Source organism: Malania oleifera, chromosome 12, assembly GCF_029873635.1.
Source record: "Malania oleifera isolate guangnan ecotype guangnan chromosome 12, ASM2987363v1, whole genome shotgun sequence".
In the NCBI taxonomy this organism is placed as follows: domain Eukaryota; kingdom Viridiplantae; phylum Streptophyta; class Magnoliopsida; order Santalales; family Ximeniaceae; genus Malania; species Malania oleifera.
In genome coordinates, this window is record NC_080428.1 from 38,307,642 (window position 1) to 38,328,454 (window position 20,813).

The 20,813-nt window shown below is 37.1% G+C and overlaps 1 protein-coding gene and 1 long non-coding RNA gene across 2 annotated transcripts in view; one reads left to right on the plus strand and one right to left on the minus strand.

Moving 5' to 3' along the window:
- Positions 1 to 467: 467 nt before the first annotated feature.
- LOC131145196 (agamous-like MADS-box protein AGL61) lies at positions 468 to 1,234 on the minus strand. The gene has a single exon (XM_058094337.1). It carries the CDS (start codon positions 1,226 to 1,228, stop codon positions 581 to 583), a length of 648 nt encoding a protein of 215 aa, XP_057950320.1. The 5' UTR covers positions 1,229 to 1,234; the 3' UTR covers positions 468 to 580.
- Positions 1,235 to 1,344: 110 nt separating this feature from the next.
- Positions 1,345 to 20,813, plus strand: part of LOC131145197 (uncharacterized) — a 38,457-nt gene continuing 18,988 nt past the window's right edge. Inside the window, exons 1-2 of the long non-coding RNA XR_009134016.1 lie at positions 1,345 to 1,778; positions 1,882 to 2,015. This is a non-coding gene — a long non-coding RNA (uncharacterized LOC131145197). The remainder of the gene's footprint in view (positions 1,779 to 1,881; positions 2,016 to 20,813) is intronic.

The window sequence follows — 20,813 nt, forward strand, 5'->3', positions numbered from 1 at the left end:
TTTAATTAAATTATTATTCTTTTTATTTTTATTTTTATAAACATATAACTTACAATAAAATGGTATGAGTTATGACAATAGTATAAAATTTATTAGCTAAAATCATAGAGTTTTTTCTTTTCTAATAAAATCATACAAAAATTTGATTATTAATTTAATTAAGAATATCCTGGTAAATAATTATAACGCTAAATAATTATTAATTTTGATTATATATATATTTATATATTTAGAGGAATAATTTTTTTTGTAGAAACTGTGTTTGGCGAGCTGCAAAACCTTGCTACACAAATAGCAGTACCCTTCCAAATAAATATTTTATTCATTTACTCACCACTGTTATGACAATTCATATTATGGATCCAATAGACAGATTTTCCACAAATAAAACAGAAAAAGTATAAATTATTATACTGCAAGTACTCCAACTTTCACTAAATTGAATTATAATGGCATGATCCATGCAGTTTATTTAATATTCAAGTTCTTTTAAATACCCTATTAATATACTAATCAATAGTTTATTTCAGGCATTAAAAAAAAAAAAAAAAAAGAATAGAAAAACAGAACAACCTCAAAATTACCAGCATCCAAACTTAAAGCCATGAGGAGCCAAAGAAGTACTGGCTTCACCCGTGTGGCCCTGGATGGCAACATGATTTGACGCCGTCGCATACGCCAAAGGAAACGTATACCCGATGTCGCCCTCCACCAGCGCCTCCGCCCTCGCCTCCACGTTCTTCTTCAACTCCTTCATCGAAGCCTGGAACTGCTCCAGCTCCTCCAACTCCATTCCATCAATAGGCCCGTCCCACCAGAACTCTCCGCCGCCGCCGTTGCCAAAAGATGCCGCTGTTTTCGACTCCTCGATAACGGCCGCTTGCTTCCTGTCCTCCCCCAACTCCCTCAACGCCTCCGCGTAGCTCTGGTTGTACTCTGCCGTCGGAAGTTGGACGGCGGCGGCCGGCTCCGATGATGAAGCCCCTCCGCTGAGGTAGCGGTTGACCACGGCATCGACGCTGGGGTGTCCGAAGGAGAAGAACTTGTTTCCCGGTGACATGACGATGACGGCGATCTCAGCGCCGCACAGGATGCAGAGTTCGCCGGCTTTCTTGAAGAGACCGGCGCGGCGTTTGGAGAAGGAGACTTGGAGGTTACTCTTTTCGGTGATTTTCTCTATGGGAATCTTCTTGCGGCCGGCGCTTTGCTTCTTGGGCGTTGTAGCCATGGTGATTAACGTATGGAAACTAGTTGAAGATTATATCTATATATATATATATATATATATATATATATATATATATATATATATATATATAGACACACACACACACACACAGAGTTTCCTTTAGGTTTGATTTTTGCATTAATTAAATGGAAGAGTTTTGGAGTGGGATATGGTAAGAAAATCGGGCGATGCCGAAAATTCCTGTTAAGGCCATTAATGAAAATATATTCACTTTCCATATTCATATAATCTTCATGGAAATATCTTTTTGACGAGGGTGATCGGTTTGTGCGGTTTTTGCTTACCATGCTTTTGTTTGTTTATTTTTGTATTTATTTTTTCTGGCCCTTGTGATGTGGGTTTGTGTAATGAGTTTTTTATTTTTTTTATTTTTAAGTTAAAGTTTGCTTCAGCTACTCAAGAAATTGTTGAAACCAGTGAGAGTGAATCAGGGTTTGTTGAAGTTGGGTATATAAGCAATGCTCATGGGCTTCAAGGGGAGATTACTGTATAAACCAACACTGATTTTCCTGAATTTCGACTTTCCAAGGTAAAACTAACACTGAACCACTTGGCACGAATTTTGAAATTATTGGATTTTGTTTGTGTTCCCTTCAAATGTGTTGTTAAGATAACACTGTTTTTTGTCTCAGCCTGGAAGAAGATGGCTGAGACAGCGGGTTTCAGGAAGAGAAACAATTCAGGAAGTTGAGCTGGTTGAAGGAAGAGATCATCCTGGACAAAAGAATTGGATAGTTAGTTCACTGGCATTGACACAGTAGACCTGGTGCGTTTTATGCAAATAATTTTTATTTTGTTTTATTTTATTTTTTGGAGCTGCCAAACTATGATCTATTTAGTGTAGTCTCTTTCCCTAGTTCTGTAGTAAAATAGATCGGATATAGCATGTACAGCAGAATAAACACAACAAGCAAATCAAACACAATCAGTAAATGAGAAGCAAACAAGAATCAACACAAGGTTTATGTGGTTCGGCAATGCCTACATCCACGGAAGCAATCGGCACAACAATTTTACTAAGAAATTATAAAGTACACAATACACTTCTAAAATAATCTCTCTTATCCTACAATGCACTTTAGATAAGAATACATAGACTTCCCTTCGGAGGTTCCCTCCCAAAACCCAATCAACTTAACGTTCAAATTCAAATTTTGAATTTCTATCTCACTGCCCAAAAACAAAACCGTAGACGATTTTCCTGAGATTTCCTAAAATCGTCGATAGTTTGAGATACCGAGAGTATGTTTATTAAGATGTCTGAGATTTTAGTAAAACCGTCGATAATTTCAAAAAAGCCACAGAAAATCATCAATGGTTTTCTCCCAGAATGCTGCACTATGTTCTTCTCCTTGTATAAATTAGTCATTTCAAGAAATGAGCCACCAATCACAACAATTTCCACCTTGGCGAATTTCTGCCCCTTAGGAGAATCATGAAAAACATAGCCCGACCCTCCACCTTGACCTTTGAACGTTGAGTTGGATTTGTCTTCCTTCTATAGCATTTGGAGATATGAAATAAGTCCAAGCAATGCTTGAATTTCTCAAAAGTAACCGATTTCGTCAAAATATCCGCTGCATTTTCAGATGTATGAACTTTTTCCAACAACACAAGTTCACTTGAAGTAATCAATTCCCAAACCTTGTGAAACCTCACATCAATATGTTTAGTTCTAACATGGTACACTTGATTTTTCGCCAAGTAAATGATACTCTGACTGTCACAATGCAACACCACCCCATCTTGTTGTAATCCCAATTCTTTGACCAAACTGGTAAGTCATAAGGTTTCCTTTACAGTTTCGGAAACTGTCATATACTCAACTTTAGTTGTGGACAATCCTACCAGAGATTGAACCATGGATTTCCAACATATAGGTCCTCCTACAAGGGTAAAAACATAACTCGTTGTAGACCTTCTGTCACCCATATCTCCTACATAGTCAAAATCTACAAATCCTATAACTGAAGGACAACCTTGTTGCTTGTCGAACATGATGCCATAACCCGATATACCCCGTAAGTATTTGAATATCCATTTGACGGCTTCCTAATGATGTCTTCCTGGATTAGAGAGAAACTTGCTTACCACACTCACCGCATGTGCCAAATCTGGCCTCGTACACACCATGACATACATTAAACTCCCCATAACGCTAGCATAGGGGACCTTTGATATGTCCTGGATATCCTCATCCGTACTTGGGCAATCTATAGTAGACAACTTAAAATGACTTACTAGAGGTGTATACACCGGTTTTGCATCTGCCATGCTAAACCTCTCCAACACATTATGCACATAACCGCCCTGAAATAGCCATAACCTCTCTACAGTTCTGTCCCGGCAAATCTCCATCCCAAGTATTTTCTTGGCTGAACCAAGAACCTTCATGTCAAACTCCTTATGCAACAGTTTTTTTTAACTGATTTACCTCAGTTAAATCTTTTGCAGCTATCAACATGTTATCGACGTACAATAACAAGAAAAAAAGAGAACCATCATCAAGTTTGTTCACATATATGCAACAGTTATACTCACACCTTTTGTAGCCAATCTTAATCATGTAGGAATCAAATATTTTATACCATTGCCTTGGAGACTATTTCATCCCGTAAAGAGATTTCTTCAACTTGCAAACTAAGTTTTCTTTTCCCAGTTCACTGAATCCCTCTGGTTGTACCATATAAATTTGTTCCTCCAAGTCACTGTGAAGAAAAACCGTCTTCACATCCATTTGTTCCAAATGAAGATCATAATGAGCTACCAATCCCAACATAATTCTAATAGAAGTATGTCGGACCACATGTGAAAAAATCTCACCATAGTCTATCCCCTTCTTCCGTAAGTATTCTTCTGCCAATGTTGACTTTTTGAATTTGATCCCTGTTTTGAAGCTAACAAAGCACCAGTGTCTTATCTGTGCGTTGAGTGCTTGTACAAGTTTTTATTTTAGAACGCATATAAGACAAAGGGAAATGGAAGCCAGAAGCACTTAAAGAGCACATACTACTGGTGCATTCCATGAAGACAAAAGAGTAAAGAGGAAAAGAATACATACATACACACACACACACACACACACACACACACACAGATATATATATATATATATATATATATATATTAATTGTAAATGTATTTATTTTTATCATTTGGTCTGTAATAATGCATGCATCTACATGATATGGATAATATGCTCAGATGACCATAGATTGACCTTAGAGACCTAACCACTCATGTGACGCTTTGATTTTCATACCATTTTTTTTCATTAAATAATAATTATTAACAACATATACTCAACCATCGTCCACATCAGAAACTCTGATACCGTAACAACATAACCCGACCCGAAAAGGATACTGGGTAAGCAGTCATACAAACAACCCTATCAGCGGAAGTCATTATATTTACATACCACAGCAAATACACATACCAGAGTACTAACCCATCCATATATACATGTCTAACACATTCACAAAAACAATAAAACTCTAGGGAAACATACATCCCTAGTTCATACACTCACCCTGCATATCATGGTACTAGCTCCCCTCTATCTTGTAGCTCTATCACCTGGTTTATCTCGGTTTCTTGAAATGTTCAGATATTTAGGTGAGAGACATCTTAGTAAGACGAAATAAATTATTTACAGTGTGTGGCAAAATGAGTTTCATTATATCATGACATACTCTTTTAAATCAACATATCATGTAGGAAAATAAACTGATATATGTTCATAATCATATATATATATATAAAACGTAAGTTCTCATAAGCTTTTAATTCCATTTTCAAGTTCATTGACGCTCAACCTATGTTTACTAGCGAAGTTCTTGAGAATAAGGGAGATTACATGCTTATACATGTAACTACCATCTGCTCTGATATCGTTTGTATTCTTACCTGATTAACTCGGATTTGGCTACAACTGATACTTATTAGGCTACTCACGTTACTCAGTAAGCCCTCAAGTGAAGTGTTTTAATTCGCTTTAATTATTTATGTTATTAATTCATGCTCTTTCATTTCCCATTTTCATCATTCTTTCATTTCCCATTTACATCTCACCATCTAGCCCATGAGTGTCCTCGGTAACTAGTGCATATCGTGTTTGTAACTCATGGCTGCCCTAAGGATATTTTTCCATGCCATGCTTCCCCCCATGGTTAGGGTTGTGCGGCCCGAAAGTTGGATCTTAACCATGGTTGACCTACCCGGTTAGATCAAAATAAACATACCATATACTCGTCTGTAGTACGAATGGCCTGCTTCACCCTGATCCAGACTCTAGGGGGTAACACTACCCTTCACACTGGCTCATTCAACTGTCACACCACACGCTCCACGAGTCCGTGTAGTTGCACGTAATCACCACTAGCAACGGTACCGTGCTCATTATCCCAATCCATCAATTAGGGTTTTCATTTTCACCTTTCTACTTTCACATATCAGTATTTACCATGCAGTATTCACGTTGCATTTTTCACATTTCAATATTCACATTGCAGCATTTACATTGCAATATTCACATTTCTATTATTCATATTGCAGTATTCATATTGCAGTATTCACATTACAATATTCCCATTTTCAATATTCACAATCTAGTATACACATTTCAAGTTTCACATTTCAATTTCCACATCTCAATATTTATATTGCAGAATTCACATTGCAATATTTCCATTTCCATATTCATATATCAATATTCACAGTTTAATATTCACATTAGGTTCTCATCCTCTTTTATTCCATTCTCAACATTTCAATACATCATCTTATATATATATATATATATATTTCATTTCACGTTTTTCCACACACACACACACACACACACACACACACACACATATATATATATATATATACATATATTTCATTTCACGATTTTCCACATATCTCAGTAAAATAATATCAACATTTCATATTTCTTCCATTTTCCTGTATACAGATCTATGCTTAATTTTTCATCATTTCTCAGAAAGTACTCATTAACTTATTACTTTTCATCATTTTCCAAATTTCAAATATCATATTTTATTATACATTTCATAACCTCATTATTCTCAATGTAAATCACTTAACCCAATTTCAAATACATTTCAGTATGAATCATATGCCATACAATTTTCATCTGATATTCATATCATAATAATTTCAAGTAAAATACTATATTTAAATTTTTTATATTTCCCAACCAATGATTTTCAGAAAATACTGCTATAATTTATTCCCCTTACTTGACTTACTGAGAGGTCCTTAAAATCCTAAATCCTACACCCGCGGGGTTCGAAACTCAAAACCCTAAAAATCACTTTTTTTTTTCCCAAATCAGTTAACTCAACTCCTAGAATAATTCTCATTAAACACTTCCTAGATTCCGAATACTCCAAACAACCCATAAAACCCTAAAACACTTCACTTACCCTGATTTTGGGATAGTGCCTCGGAACTCCAAATTGAAAATCTGCTCCGGTTAAGTTGTAGAGAATCTCCCCACAAACCTCATGGCAATTCCTAATCGTCAATCTAGGTTATAACAAAGTTGGAATCAAAGAGAGAGAGAGAGAGAGAGAGAGAGAGAGAGAGAGAGAGAGAGAGAGAGAGAGAGAGAGAGAGAGAGAGAAACTATAGGTTTATAGAGAGAGGGGGAGAAGAGAGAGAAAATCATGCTGAAAATGAGGGTTTCATTATTTATAGGCCGACATTCGTCAACGAGTTCAAGTGATTCGTCGACGAACCCATGAAGGCACTTCGTCGACGAGGAGGTTGGTTTGTCGATGAACTTGAAATTTTCCTAAAATTCCCTAGACTCTCAGTATCTTCTCGTCGACGAGATCTAAAGGGACATTCGTCGACATAGACTTGAGGTTCATCAACGAAGACTCTATGTTCGTCGACGAACCCTTGATGATGCTTTTTCCCTTCTCTTTTCATTTCTTTCCTTAATTACTTTCATTAATTAAAATTTTCAGGTCTCCACAACTCACATAAAACCTTTTTCCAAATTGCCTAAATCACACAAAAGGTTTTCAAAATAAATTAAGGTAAAAAATTTGGGCTTACAAAGACTTCGGTCGACCTTTAGTCAACCGACGTTAGGTTTTTAGGCTTAATTAAAAGCCTTGAGCGATCAACCGATTTATGTGTTATAGCCCTTGGTTGACTGATCACATTGTAGGCCAAAAAGTCAAATTATTGACTAAGTATCGAGTGACTTAACAAAAATGAACACATCTTCCATAGTCGACCAAACCCTGGTCATTGACTTTTCCACCGTCCTTGAGTGCCCGAACTTATAGTTCTAAATCACCCTGGGCGACCGAAACCATGAATGTTTGGAAAATCACCTGGCTCAGCCAACCGGTCTTTGTCCATGGTCAACCAAATCCGAAAAATCACTTTTACTCTTTGTGAGTGTTCTGACGACCGACCCTAGGCACCAACCGACCGAACCTCTCAGGTTGGATTTATTTCCAGCGCCTAAACACTTTTAATTTTTAATTAAACATTTTTAAGAAATATCAAGAGTGTCCCTAATAGTCATAATTTTTAGAAAAACTATAACTATCCCTTCATTACTCTAGACTAGCAACTTTGATTAACTTTAAAATTCTCTCAAATATTTTTTAGTCAAAGTTCCCCTATTTCAATTTCTATTTCAAAAATATTTTATGGGGTAAATTTTATACTCTCCAAACTCTCTTTGATTCTTTCATTGAAATATTTTTAAGAGAGTATTTCATTTGGGCATTTATTTTTTATTACTTTATAGCACACATCCATGTTTGAGCTAAAACTTCAAAATATCCTATACTCTATTCTGAAAATAATTTTCAGAGATTTCATTTGTGGATCTGAAGATCTTTGAAGTTCACCATTGCATACTTCATTTGTTTTCAAAGATCATATCTGTGCATAAATATTTTTTGAAAAACCAAAACCCTAGGTTCTCCGGTTCATATTTGAAAAATATTTTTAGGACAATATTTTATTAAAAGTTCAAATCTTTGAAGCATTTATCATATATATTCTTTTCAAAGATTACAAAATCATCTTTAGAAAAAACACTCTTACTCTACTGAACTTATATTTCATATCATCAGAGAGTGTATTCTTAGAGCTTCAATGTGTACATTTATGTTTGTATTTTCAAAAGCATTTTATTTTTACAAAAATATTTTTAATGTATCGGTTGGATTCATCTCGTAAATTGAATTGGGGAGTCTCAACCCCGTAAGTGAGATCGGTTCGGTTAAGCCCGAAAATTGAATTGGGGAGTCTCTACCCCGTAAAGGAGACAAGTTGGGTTTAGCCTTGTAATTGATTTGGGGTTTACCTTGCCCCATAAGGAGAGGTTGTAATGACTTTTGCTCTATCCGTTTAAGTGAGCAGGGATAGTGGAATTCTTAGGGGGTATGCCTAAGGCGGCGACGTAGGCTGGTTTGACCGAATCTTGATAACAAATATCACGTGCCTCTCTCTCTCTACCTCATTTAAATTACTGCACTTTAAATTCAGTATGTGTATGCCTATTTATTTATTGTTTTATTTAATTGCATGTACACATTTACTTTGAATGAGATACACGTGTATGCATAGACCAATAACTTAATCATTTTACATACATGCGTTTAATATTGAATGTAAAATGAACTGTGGTGAATCGACAAATATTTAAATTAACCAAAAAGTTTTAAAACCCAATTCACCCCCTTCTTGGGATCACATTATTTCCAACAGCCACCAACCATGCTTTGAATTTTTGTTGACTTTTTGAGTCCGATACCTATTTTGATGTTGACAAAGCACACGGATCTAATATATGTGTCTAGTACTTGAATAGGTTAATAATTCAAAACATACATGGAAGAGGGTCATGAAAGCCAGAAGGAACTTAAAGAACACACACACCTAGCGTATTCCATGAAGGCTAAAGAACAAAAGACAAAAAGACATTTGATTTGATTGTAATTGCATTTTGTTTTTATATTTTGGTCTGTAATAATGCATGACATGCACAATTTGAATGATAAATTCAGATGACTGTAGACAGACCATAGGGGACCCAACACTTGCACAAAAAATATTTTTCTAAAAGGCTAAAATCATACAAGGATTTTTGGAATAGCTTTGAGGTAAAAAGCAAGGCCAAAATTCGGTCGACCGACGTTGCATTTTTAGGCTTAATTAAAAAGCCTTAGCCAACAGAACCATTTCAGTTCAAAATACTTCGATCAACCGAACCTGCCACGTAGTGCGGTTCTTTATAGCCTTGGCCAACCGAACCTAAAATGAACATATCGTCCACGGTCGCCCAACCGTTCGACAAGATCTTTTTAGCATCCTCAGCCGACTAACTAAATGAACTAAAACTAGCCCCAATCGACCGAACTTACGAAGGTTTGGAAATCACCCTTAGCACGATTGATCGGCCTTGTGCTCAGCCGACCCAGCCTCATATATTTTTGAATATTTTAGAGGGCTTGGCCGACCGACCCTTTAACTCGGTTGACCGAACTTCTCGGGTTTCCCAAAATTTTAAGCGCTAAACAGGGTTATTTTTTAATCAAATATTTCTAAAAAATCCCCACCATGTCCCTAACAGTCATTTTTCTTGGAGACTCTATATACACCCCCCTTCAAAGCAAGATTAGTGATTAGATTAGCCCAAGAATCCTCTCTAATTTTTATGCTTAATTTTTACTCTCTTTCTCACTTTCATTTGAAAAATCTTCCTTGAAAGAGAGCTTTGATTCATTTTATTTACACTCCTCATTAGCAAATTCATTGTTCTTGAGGATTGTTTTAAGGAACTTTTCATTTAGGCATTGGTTTTTATTATTCAAAGAAAAATACTCTCACTCACATTTTAGTTTGAAAATCAATTTTTAAAAGTATAGTTAGAGGTTCTTCCATATAGTTTTCTTGATAAATATTTTTGGGAGAAACTTCATATAGGCTTGTGAATCTTTTGCACACTCTTTGTAGGATTCAAAAGCTCATTTGTTTTATAAGGAAAAATCTTTTTGAGCACAAGCTTTTGCTTCCCTTGAACTTTATTTGAAAAATTTTTTTTGGAAAATTTATTGGGATATTGAAAAGAGAACCTTGAGCATATTTTCATTTATAAATCTTTGCTTGAAAGGTTTCTCATTGTTATTCTTGAGAAAATTATTTTTCACACTTTCTGTTTTTATTGAAAAATATTATTGTGAAAAATACACATTCTCATTGAGCTCAATTCATATCTGCATGAGTGCATCTAGTGCTTATTGTTGTACACATCTGCTTAGTGAAGAAGTGTTTTATTTATACGTAAATTTTTATATCTATTGTATTCCTGACGTGTGATCATCGAAAGAGGTTTGCACTAGCCTATAACGTGCACCGGATAGACTTAGACCCAGTTAAGAAAGTCTCGGACTGGTTCAGACCCAGTTAGGAGAATTAGGTGCATCGTCTTGTAAGATGTGACTAGGTTGGGGTCAGCCCTGTAATGTGACCTGGGGTATTCCTCGCCCAGTAAGGAGAGGAGGTTGTAATTAGTGTTGTAATGCCCCAACTTGGGTCTGCTAGGGAGTATTACGTCTCTCCTCCTCCACCTGGAACAGACAACAGGGGGCGGGCCGTATCGGACTAATGATTGGCCCAATAGACCAACATGTGTTCTTTTCAGTGTGTTTTGTCCTTACTCACATACTTCTTGAGAAAACTTCTTAGAAGGTCACCCATCCCAAGATTACTTCAAACCAAGCACACTTAACTGTGGAGTTCTTATGCGAAGGCTCCCGAAAAGAAAGGTGCACGTTTTTTATATGGATAGTAACATCAAATCCTTTTTAAGACTTTCTTCCACGAGGTATCACAAGTGACACTCCACCAGTAAGTGAGCAATTAGTGGAATCCTCTTTCTTGTGAGCTTGAGGCAGGGACGTAGGCAATATTGGTCGAACCCTGATAACATATCGTTTGTCGTTCTCTCTTTCCTTGCACTATTTAATTTCCACACTTAAATTCCTGCACATGTTTACTTATATTTAAATTTATTATGAATGTGTGCATGTTTTAAATACTATGGATGATTGGGAAATACTGAGCCTACTATATATGCTTTGAATATTTTCTCAGTTAATTTCTTGGGGAATTGAGTCTGTTTTATAAAGACCCTAGGTTGAGCAATACTGATTGCTAATTTGAATTGAACCTAGGCAGAAAATTTGAAATACCCAATTCACCCCACTCTTGGGAATACACCAATCCTATCAATTTCTCTCCTTTTTATGAAATTGCCCCATTCTTCCTATATACCTATTTGTAACCTATCGGTCTTTTCCCATTTGGAAGCTCCACCAAATCCCAAGTTTGGTTCTTATGAAGTGATTTCATCTCTTCAATCATTCCTCCCATCCACCTACCTTTCTCCTAACTGTGCATTGCCTCTTGAAATGTAGTTGGATTGTTCCAACTAACAAGAAAAGCATAAGACACTAACTCTTCAAACTCATACCTTGGCAGAGGCCTAATAGTGCGTCTGGATCTCCGTATTGGAAGATCGTCAACTTGTTGATTTCCCAAGCTAGAGCTCCCTGCAACCATAGGACCATGATCATTTTTGTTGCTCTGAGCTTCCAAATTCACCTGCACAACATGTTCATCAATGCCCCCGTTTTCTGGCCCTTGTTTCTGTTCATCACAATCTTGAGTACGCTTCACCATAGACTTTTCATCAAAGACTACATCCCTACTAATCACCACCTTATTTGCCACTGGGTCCCATAGCTTGTACCCCTTCACACCCTCTGGATATCCCAAAAAGATGCAACTATGAGACTTCGGGTCAAGCTTAGACCTCTCCTCACTAGACACGTGAACATAGGCTAGACACCCGAATACTTTCAATCCGGAGTAGCCTACTGCATTTCCTGTCCATACCTCTTCTACCACTTTACCCTTTAGTGACGCCCTTGGTGATCAGTTTATCAGAAAACAAGTCATACTAATTGTTTTGGCCCAAAAGTTCTTTGGTAGCCCTGCATTAAGCCTGAGACACCGAAGTCTTTCAACCAGAGTCTGGTTCATCCTTTCCACCACACCATTTTACTAAGGTGTCCGACGAATGGTAAAGTTTCTCTTAATGCCCTGCTATGTACAAAACTCCATAAACCAATAATTAGCATACTCAGTCCCATTGTCCGACCTCAAGTATTTGATTCTTCTCCCCATCTGGTTTTCCACTTCAGCCTTCCAAATCTTGAAGTTGGAAAACGTATCAAACTTGTGCTACATGAAGTATACCCAGACTTTTCATGAGTAATCGTTAATAAAACTCACATAATACACATTTCCACCCTTTGATGCAACTCTAATCGGGCCCCAAACATCGGAATGCACATAATCAAAAATACCTTTCATCTTGTGTACAACTGACTTGAATTTTACCCCGTTTTGTTTTCCAAGCACACAAATTTTGCAAAAATCCAACTAACATGATTTCAGACCTTTTAAGACTTTCTTATTGTGGAATTCTTTCATACCATGTTTCCCAATATGCCCAAGACACATATGTCATAAGACAGTCTCATCAGATTCAGCATCTATGGCTGCAGCTCCACCTACAACTGTAGTTCCCTGCAATGTGTAGATATTCCCATCTAACTTTTGCCCTTTCATCACCATCTAATTTTCTTTCCAAACTTTCATAACTCCACCTTCGAACTTGTAATTGAAACCATTACAATCCAAAGTATCAAGTGATATCAAACTCTTCCTCAACTCCGGTATATGTCTTACATTGCTCAAGGTTTTCACGGCACCATCAAACATTTTTATCTTAACATTTCCTATGCCAATGATCTTATAAGAAGCATCATTACCTATAAGAACTAAACTTGAGTTCACTAACCTGTAAGTGCTGAATCACTCCTTATTTGGAGTCACATGGTAAGAACATGCCAAGTCAAGTATCCAAGAGTCCGTAAGGTTATCCGACCTCGATGATACTGAAAGAACATCACCATCGCTGCAAACTTAACCTCCTTCTTGAACCACATTCACTGATTTTGAAATCCTCTCATGTTTTTCATCATTTCCCTTCTTCTAATTCGGGTATTCCGATTTCACATGCCATTTTTTACCACATTTATAATACCGAATTTCCTTTTTCTTCTTGGATTGATTGTGGGATTTCTGACTTGACCCACTTTTGAAATTTCCTTTGCCACGCTTATTATTTCCTTTCACCACAAGTCATTCTCCTTCATTACATATCTTCAGTCTTTGATGAAAATTCAGCAAGACACTTGTTACCTCTTCTAGATCAAGAGTCTCTTTACCCCACATAAAAGTGGTAACTAGATTTTCATAGGTATGAGTCGATGACAAGGAGTTCGGTAACATCAAAGCTTTGTCATTTTCATCAAACTTAACATCAACTCTCATCAAATCACTTATGATTTGGTTAAAGACATTGATATATTGATCTAAGTTTGATCCTTCAACCATATTAAGCCAATAAAGACGTTACTTAAGAAAAAGTTTATCATTGAGTGATTGGGACATGTACCGGATTTCTAACTTTTGCCATATAGCCACTGGAGAATCCTCCTCCATCACCTGATAGAGCACTTCGTCAGCTAAACACAAGCGTATTGTAGAAGCGGCCTTTGCTTGCAATTCTTCCCATGTTGCCTCATCCATTCCATTCGGTTGAATGCCAAGTAAAGCCTTTCACATTCCTTGTTGTACAAGTATGTCCTTACCTCTCCTCTGCCATAAACTTAAATTTCCGGTTCCATCGAATTTGACAATGTCAAATCTTGTAGAAGATGATCTCGATGTCATGACAACAATTGCTCTAAAACCAATTTGTTGTAAAATAGATCGAATATAAGATGCACAACGAAATAAAACACAACAAGAAAATCAAATACAACCAGTAAATGAGAAGCAAACAAGAATCAACACAAGATTTACGTGGTTTAGCAATGCCTACATCCACGGAAGCAATCGACACAACAATTTCACTAAGAAATTATAGAGTACACAATACACTTCTAAAATGATCTCTCTTGTCCCACAATACACTTCAAACAAGAATATATAGACTTTCCTTTGGAGGTTCCCCCCCCAAAAAAAAACCAACCAACTTAATGTTCAAATCCAAATTTTAAATTTCTATTTCGCTGTCCAGAAACAAAACTATCAACTGTTTTCCTGAGATTTTCTGAAACCGTTAACAGTTTGAGATACCGAAACCATGTTTTTGAAGATGTCTGATATTTTAGTAAAACTGTCGACAATTTCAGAAAAGCCACAAAAATCGTTGATAGTTTTCTCCCAGAATGATGCACTATGTTCTCCTTGTGTAAATTTGTCATTTCAAGAAACGAGCCACCAATCACAACATGCTTTAAATTATAGTGATTAAGAATCTGGGTATTGGGGTGTCCTTACCTGGTGAAGTTTTCCAAATGAAATGAGAAATGTGGAGTTTTGGTTTGTTACTAATTTTCACATTGCTTGGGTAACATATAAGCCATGAATTCCCAACTGCTGTGCTGGAATTACTGTGGACTTCATGGCAGGACAAGGAAGTTGGAAGTGTTAAAAAATATGTTTTATTTATTTATTATTGTGGCTTTTATCACAGCCGTTGGATCATCTCTAAATTCAACAGTTGTGTGGTGTCATATATATGTTTGTAAGCCATAGGAAAAAGAGAGTATTGTTTGTCATTTTGTGCAAGGAGAGCTAGAGGGGGGCTTTCTCACTAGGAAGATTTTTTCTTCACTGGTTTTGTGACGCCCCGAAACCCGCCAAGTAGGGCCCGAGTGCCACGTGTTCCAATCACCTGTACTTGATACCATAATTAACATGCATGCAGCAGAACATAAATAAATAACCTCAAATAAATACCAGAGTTCTATATAACAACCCAAAAACGAACACTATAACATCCAGATATCCATATCCACAACCATCATTTAAAACATAACCCAGCACAAATATATCTGTATATATATACCAGTATCTCACAATACCCCAAAAAAAAAACCACCAAAAACAATCCCATCCTAGGCCTTCAAACCCGATCTCCAAAAGAACCTGAAAAGTTGTTAATCCACTAAGGTGAGACACTTTTCAGTAAGGGTGGAATAAATTATAACAGCGTGTGACAAATGAGTTTTAATATTTATATATCAAAATAAACTGTTTCTCATATAACATCAATAACAACTGAGAAAACGTATCATTAATAATATCACTGACATCTAATATCACACACACATCCAATATGCACAAGTACATAATTTTTATACAAGCGAAAGTCCCTGAGGATTGGGAAGATTACCTGCCCATACAAGTAGCTTTCCTCTGCTTTGATACTAAAGACTACCTACCAAAGCACTCACCTTACCCAGTAAGCCCTTAGGTGAAGAATTACCTCACCGCCAGTATACACATTTTTATTATTTTAAAGGCGAAGGTTTCCGAGAATTAGGATGTCTACCCGCCAATATAAGTAGCATCCCTTTACACTGATACCAAGAAACTACCTAGCATAGCACTCCCCTTTCTCAATAAGCCCCGGTGGTAAGCCCCGGTGGTATGTTTACCTCGTCACATGCACACACATGCATTCACAATATGATATACCATTACTGTTATGTTTTAATTAAATTCACATGCACAACACATCCACACAAGAATCAAGCAACTTATATTTCGTCTTCCAATGTCTTCAGTACGTGGCCCACACAGAGCAATTGCGTACATATCAGTACGTGGCCCACACAGGCACCTACGTACTTCTTATCTACACGTGGCCCACACAGGCACCACTATCCACACAGGGTACATAACATGGCCCACATAGGCACCATTATCCACATAGGATATAATGTGGCCCACACAGGTACTACTACCCACACAGGGTACATAACATGGCCCACACTTGCGCCATTATCCACACAGGCACCACTCCAACTTCCGCAACACATGGCCCACATAGGTACCACTATTCACCAATATCCAATCCCCATGACCTACTTGTCATACATCAGTAGAACAAGCTCCTCAACCTGCCAATGTCCTATCCCATATAAATGACAATATGACAAGCTCATCGACCTGCCAACGTCATATCATGATTTACATCTAGGCAATATAACAACCTCCTCATGCCAATGTTATATTGAGATGCATACGAATAAACAATCAGTTAGTTCACACAGACGCATCAATGCATTACCACACAAGTATCCAACATATCAAAACATTCCCACACATGAGTCAAACATAAAAAAAAGCATTCATTATGTCATAATCAGTCTAAACAACCCCTCATGCAAGCCTAAATACCACAGAAATGTCATATTCAATTTATTAGAAAGAAATTGTTCTCATGCCACGCGGTTTAATATCAAAGCAAATATCCCAAGTATAACCTTAAACCAAATCATCATTTTCTAGTAATCAGGCTACTTTGAAAATCATATAGATAAATAATAAATTTCATATGCTCGTAAATAACTGGTTTACTTTAATAAAATACTGATATCTCCTTTTATCCCTGTTGGGGTTGTTTTGGGGTAATCAAATCGCCTGTAGGGCTCCCCAAAATTATATCCGCAGCGCTCACGGTCCGAACCTGATTCAATGAAATCAATCACAATAAAATATTATTTTCCTTTCCTAATTTACAATAATTAAATAACAATTAATTTTTAAATAACCCATTTATCTTAGTTTTGGGGCTATTCCTACACCTAGATCCCACAAGAAATCCGTTCCGCTAGATTTGTAGAGAATCATCCCTAGATTCTCGTGGTGGTGTTCGATCGTCAATTTGACTTAAAATTTAGGAAAAAATTTAGGCAAGAATGAGAATTTGTCTTACCCCAAAAGATATGTCACGTTACTCGTACGATAAATCCACTTCGATAGAAATGTCGGTGGCGGAGAATGAAGTTCAGGGTATTTTCGGATTTTTCAATTTGGGAGAATCCACCACCCTAAATTAAAAGAAGAGTAGTGGAGAGCGTGAGCTAAGAGAGTTTTTTTTTCTTTCTTTCTTTTGCTGCGTGAAGCTTATTTATTTTTTCTCTTCTTTCTTTCTCTCTTGCTTTGTGCAGAAAACTAAGCACTAAGTTTTTTTTTTTCTTCCTTTGGTTCCTTACTTCTACTTTTACATATACTTATATATATATACCCAAATCCTCAAATTCTTAATTTAATTAATTTTCTTAATAATAATAAATTTTTTCAATGATTTTTTTTTTTTTGGGTCCGTTACAGGTTTGACATATAAGGGGTGTACATGGTATTTGGAATCAGGGAGAGTTTGATTAGATCTTGTACTGTCATCGTGCATAGTCGTAGTGGATTTTTCTCCAGGTGCAACGCTCAGTGGATGTAGGCAATCTTACCGAATCACGTTAAAATCTCTCGTCTACATTTTTCTGTGAATGTTTTTTTTGAGCTATTTATTTTGTGATCGGAAGATTAAAATCGCTACCCCGTACCCGGGACGAAATCCAATTGATGTGTTTTTTTTTGGAATATTTTGGAGGGAGAGGAGTAGAGCAGTCGTTTTGTAGGAAAAGAGCTGCCTGTGCAGAGAATCAAGAATTCTGTCACACACGCTTGTGTTTTTGGAGTTCTGGAGACCAGAAAGTTACTGACTGATTGGACTTTCTGATTTTAATTCTGTTCAGTTTCTGTAGAAGTAAGGGTAGGCACCATCCCTTGGAGCTGTTGGTATCTCTTTACCTATTTTAAAAAAAAAGGGGGGGGGGGGGGGGGGACAGGTTGCTTTCTATTGATAATACTAATTGCCTAGCTTCATTATTATTTTGATGAGATAATATTCTTGGTGGTTAAGTATGATTGCTTTTTTGGAAAATCCATTCTTTCAAAATGGATTATAAAATTTTTCAAGTTTTTTAGCAACATATATATTTGATAATTTTTTACCTGTTTGGTTATTCCATTGAGCCATAGTTTCCACATTGTACTTCTGCCATTTTGTTTTAGTTCTTTGAATCAGAAAACATTGGCTTTGACAAAGTTCCTCCCTAACAGTTTTGGTATGCTAGTTTCCGTTGCTTGGTTTGCCTTGATATTTATTTGACACGCTTTATTTAAGTTTGGGAACCCTTTATATATTATATTACATTTTTTGAAATTCAATGGTTGGATACAATATAAAGCCATAACTTTTTTTATGGGTTTTAATTATGTACATGTGTTTCTCTTAATGGCTTGTTCGCTGTTTCTCAGGCAAAAAACGACTGTTGGCTTAAACTGTACTTGTTGAGAAGAGGCGAGTTTTACAGTCGAGATCCTCGTTGGCATGAGAGTTATTCTCCCGGTATAGACTTATACTAATGATATTTTGTCTGGTAATCTGCTAAGATATTTAATAACTTCTGACGAAACAGTAGATGCATATGTTTTTTTAGTTTGGTTTAAGATAAGCATTTTATCTTACTGACTTTTCAAAGGGCTGTTTCAAGAAGGTTTTAATTTCTATTAGTTCTAAGTGCCAATACTATCAGTCTTAAATATATAGAAGCATTGATGTATGTTGTTTTGGCTTTTTTCATCTGCTGTTTTGAATACATTTCTTCTGATTTATTTTTATTTCTCTCGGATAATCCTTCACCCATTTTTGTTCAATCCTTTGGTTTTTGGGGGTTGATGTTTCAATGGTGTTCTTTTTATAGGAAACTGGTGAACTAGTGGAATTGTAGTCAATGTCTTCAATACTGGAGCAAATGATCTTTTTACAGGTATGCTTGATTCATCAAGAGTAATGCCTGATGAACTGGAATGCCAAGACTAGGAACTGATGTTTCTGATTCCCTTGCATGGGTACCATTTGTTGAAGCAATTGTTCCTATTTTGACATGGACAGAAGAGAAATGCAGATTACCTTTCCAAAGGGACTCTTGAATTAAATTACGGTCTGATATGGGGTCCAAGAAAAGAAAGGCACCAGCTTGAGCATGCCTCTTTGCAATATTCTGCCTATATATATACATATATATATATATAGGATATATAGATATATATATATATATAATATATATATCTAATTACTTAATGCTTTAACAATCAAGTCTGAGTTGAATTCTTACCATCTTTTCATCCTTGTGAGTTCATCTTGGATTCCTTTGTTCATTCATTTTTTTTTTTTTCCCCATTGAAGCTTTGGGCGCGAATTTTGACTCAATTGTCATATTGTGACCTATACTTTGAATAACCTTTTCATTGCAACCCTGTAAAAGCATCAACTAAAAGCCTAAACCTGCAATTAAATCTGACACTATTCAATTGTCTTCATCCTATATGTGCTATGAAAGCCTCCACAGCAATGTTTTTAAAAATATAGATACTTTCATTAAGAAACTCTACCCACCAATATGCTACTACTTTTTCTTGACTATCTCAAGCAAGGTTCGTCAGAAATAGTATCAACTCTATAGTACTTGGATCTCCATGTTGTGTTAGAGATGGGCCAAAACATAGTTGGAGACGCGTTTGAGCTGGTCCGAAAACGCGTGCTTTATTTCTCCATTTATCTCTCATTATAAACTTCCAATTTGTGATTAATTGTATTGATTTATATTATATTTAATCATGATGTAAAATTCCACCTATATAACTGAGGGTCTGTGGAAAGTGCTATAGTAGCGTAGTGTAGGCACAACATAGCACAGTGCGATAGAGCACAGAGAGTGCAGAGAGATGAGAGGAAGAAGTGAGGAAGAAAGAGAGAGAGAGAGAGAGAGAGAGATAGTAGAGAGAGAGAGCGAGATTGTACATTTTCGCTTCCTCCGGCCAGTTATTGAATAGTTGGTGTGTGCTCCGTGGATGTAGGTCATTATTGACCCCCAACCCATAAATTTCTTGGTGTCACTTGATCTTGATGCCTCACAAGTTACTAACAAGTGGTAAATCAAGAGCCCGCGGTTGGAGCAGAAGCTAGATTGGAAGTAATATCCCCGAATCGACTCTGTCCATAGATCGAAAAACAAAACCTTCTGGTTTTTTTTGAGGCCAACCATCGCTTCAGCTCGCCGTATAAGAGAAGCGTGTCCCACGCAGGCTCGAACAGAGTTCGACTAGCCTCGCACGCACATTCACTCACGCGTCCTACTCTTGGAGCAAGATGCCTCTCCACATTCGCCATCAACGCGCCGCACGCTTTTCTTTTCTTTTCTTTCGCCCGTTCCGTCCGGCCCGACCCTGTTCAATACCCAACCGCACCGGCCAGGCCTCATACCCCGGGTTAACCTAGACCCCGATCCTTGCCTGGATCAGCCCACTGGTCTGTTCAGCGCCCGTCAGCGCCCATTTATGCTACGGTCACCGCCACTCATCTGACACCCAACGCTAGCCACGTCAGCTGGATCCTCACGTTGCGACGCCACTTCAACAGGAACTGCCACGTCATCAAGTGGTCCCACTAACCCCTTGCCGCCCATGGCCAAAAAAAAGTCGGGCCCACTGCCACGTCAGCAGTTTGACCAGGTTTGACTGAGAACTT

What these genes read in the sequence shown, in the direction of transcription:
- LOC131145196 (XM_058094337.1), bottom strand. Translation starts at nt 1,228, where the DNA reads ATGGCTACAACGCCCAAGAAGCAAAGCGCCGGCCGCAAGAAGATTCCC.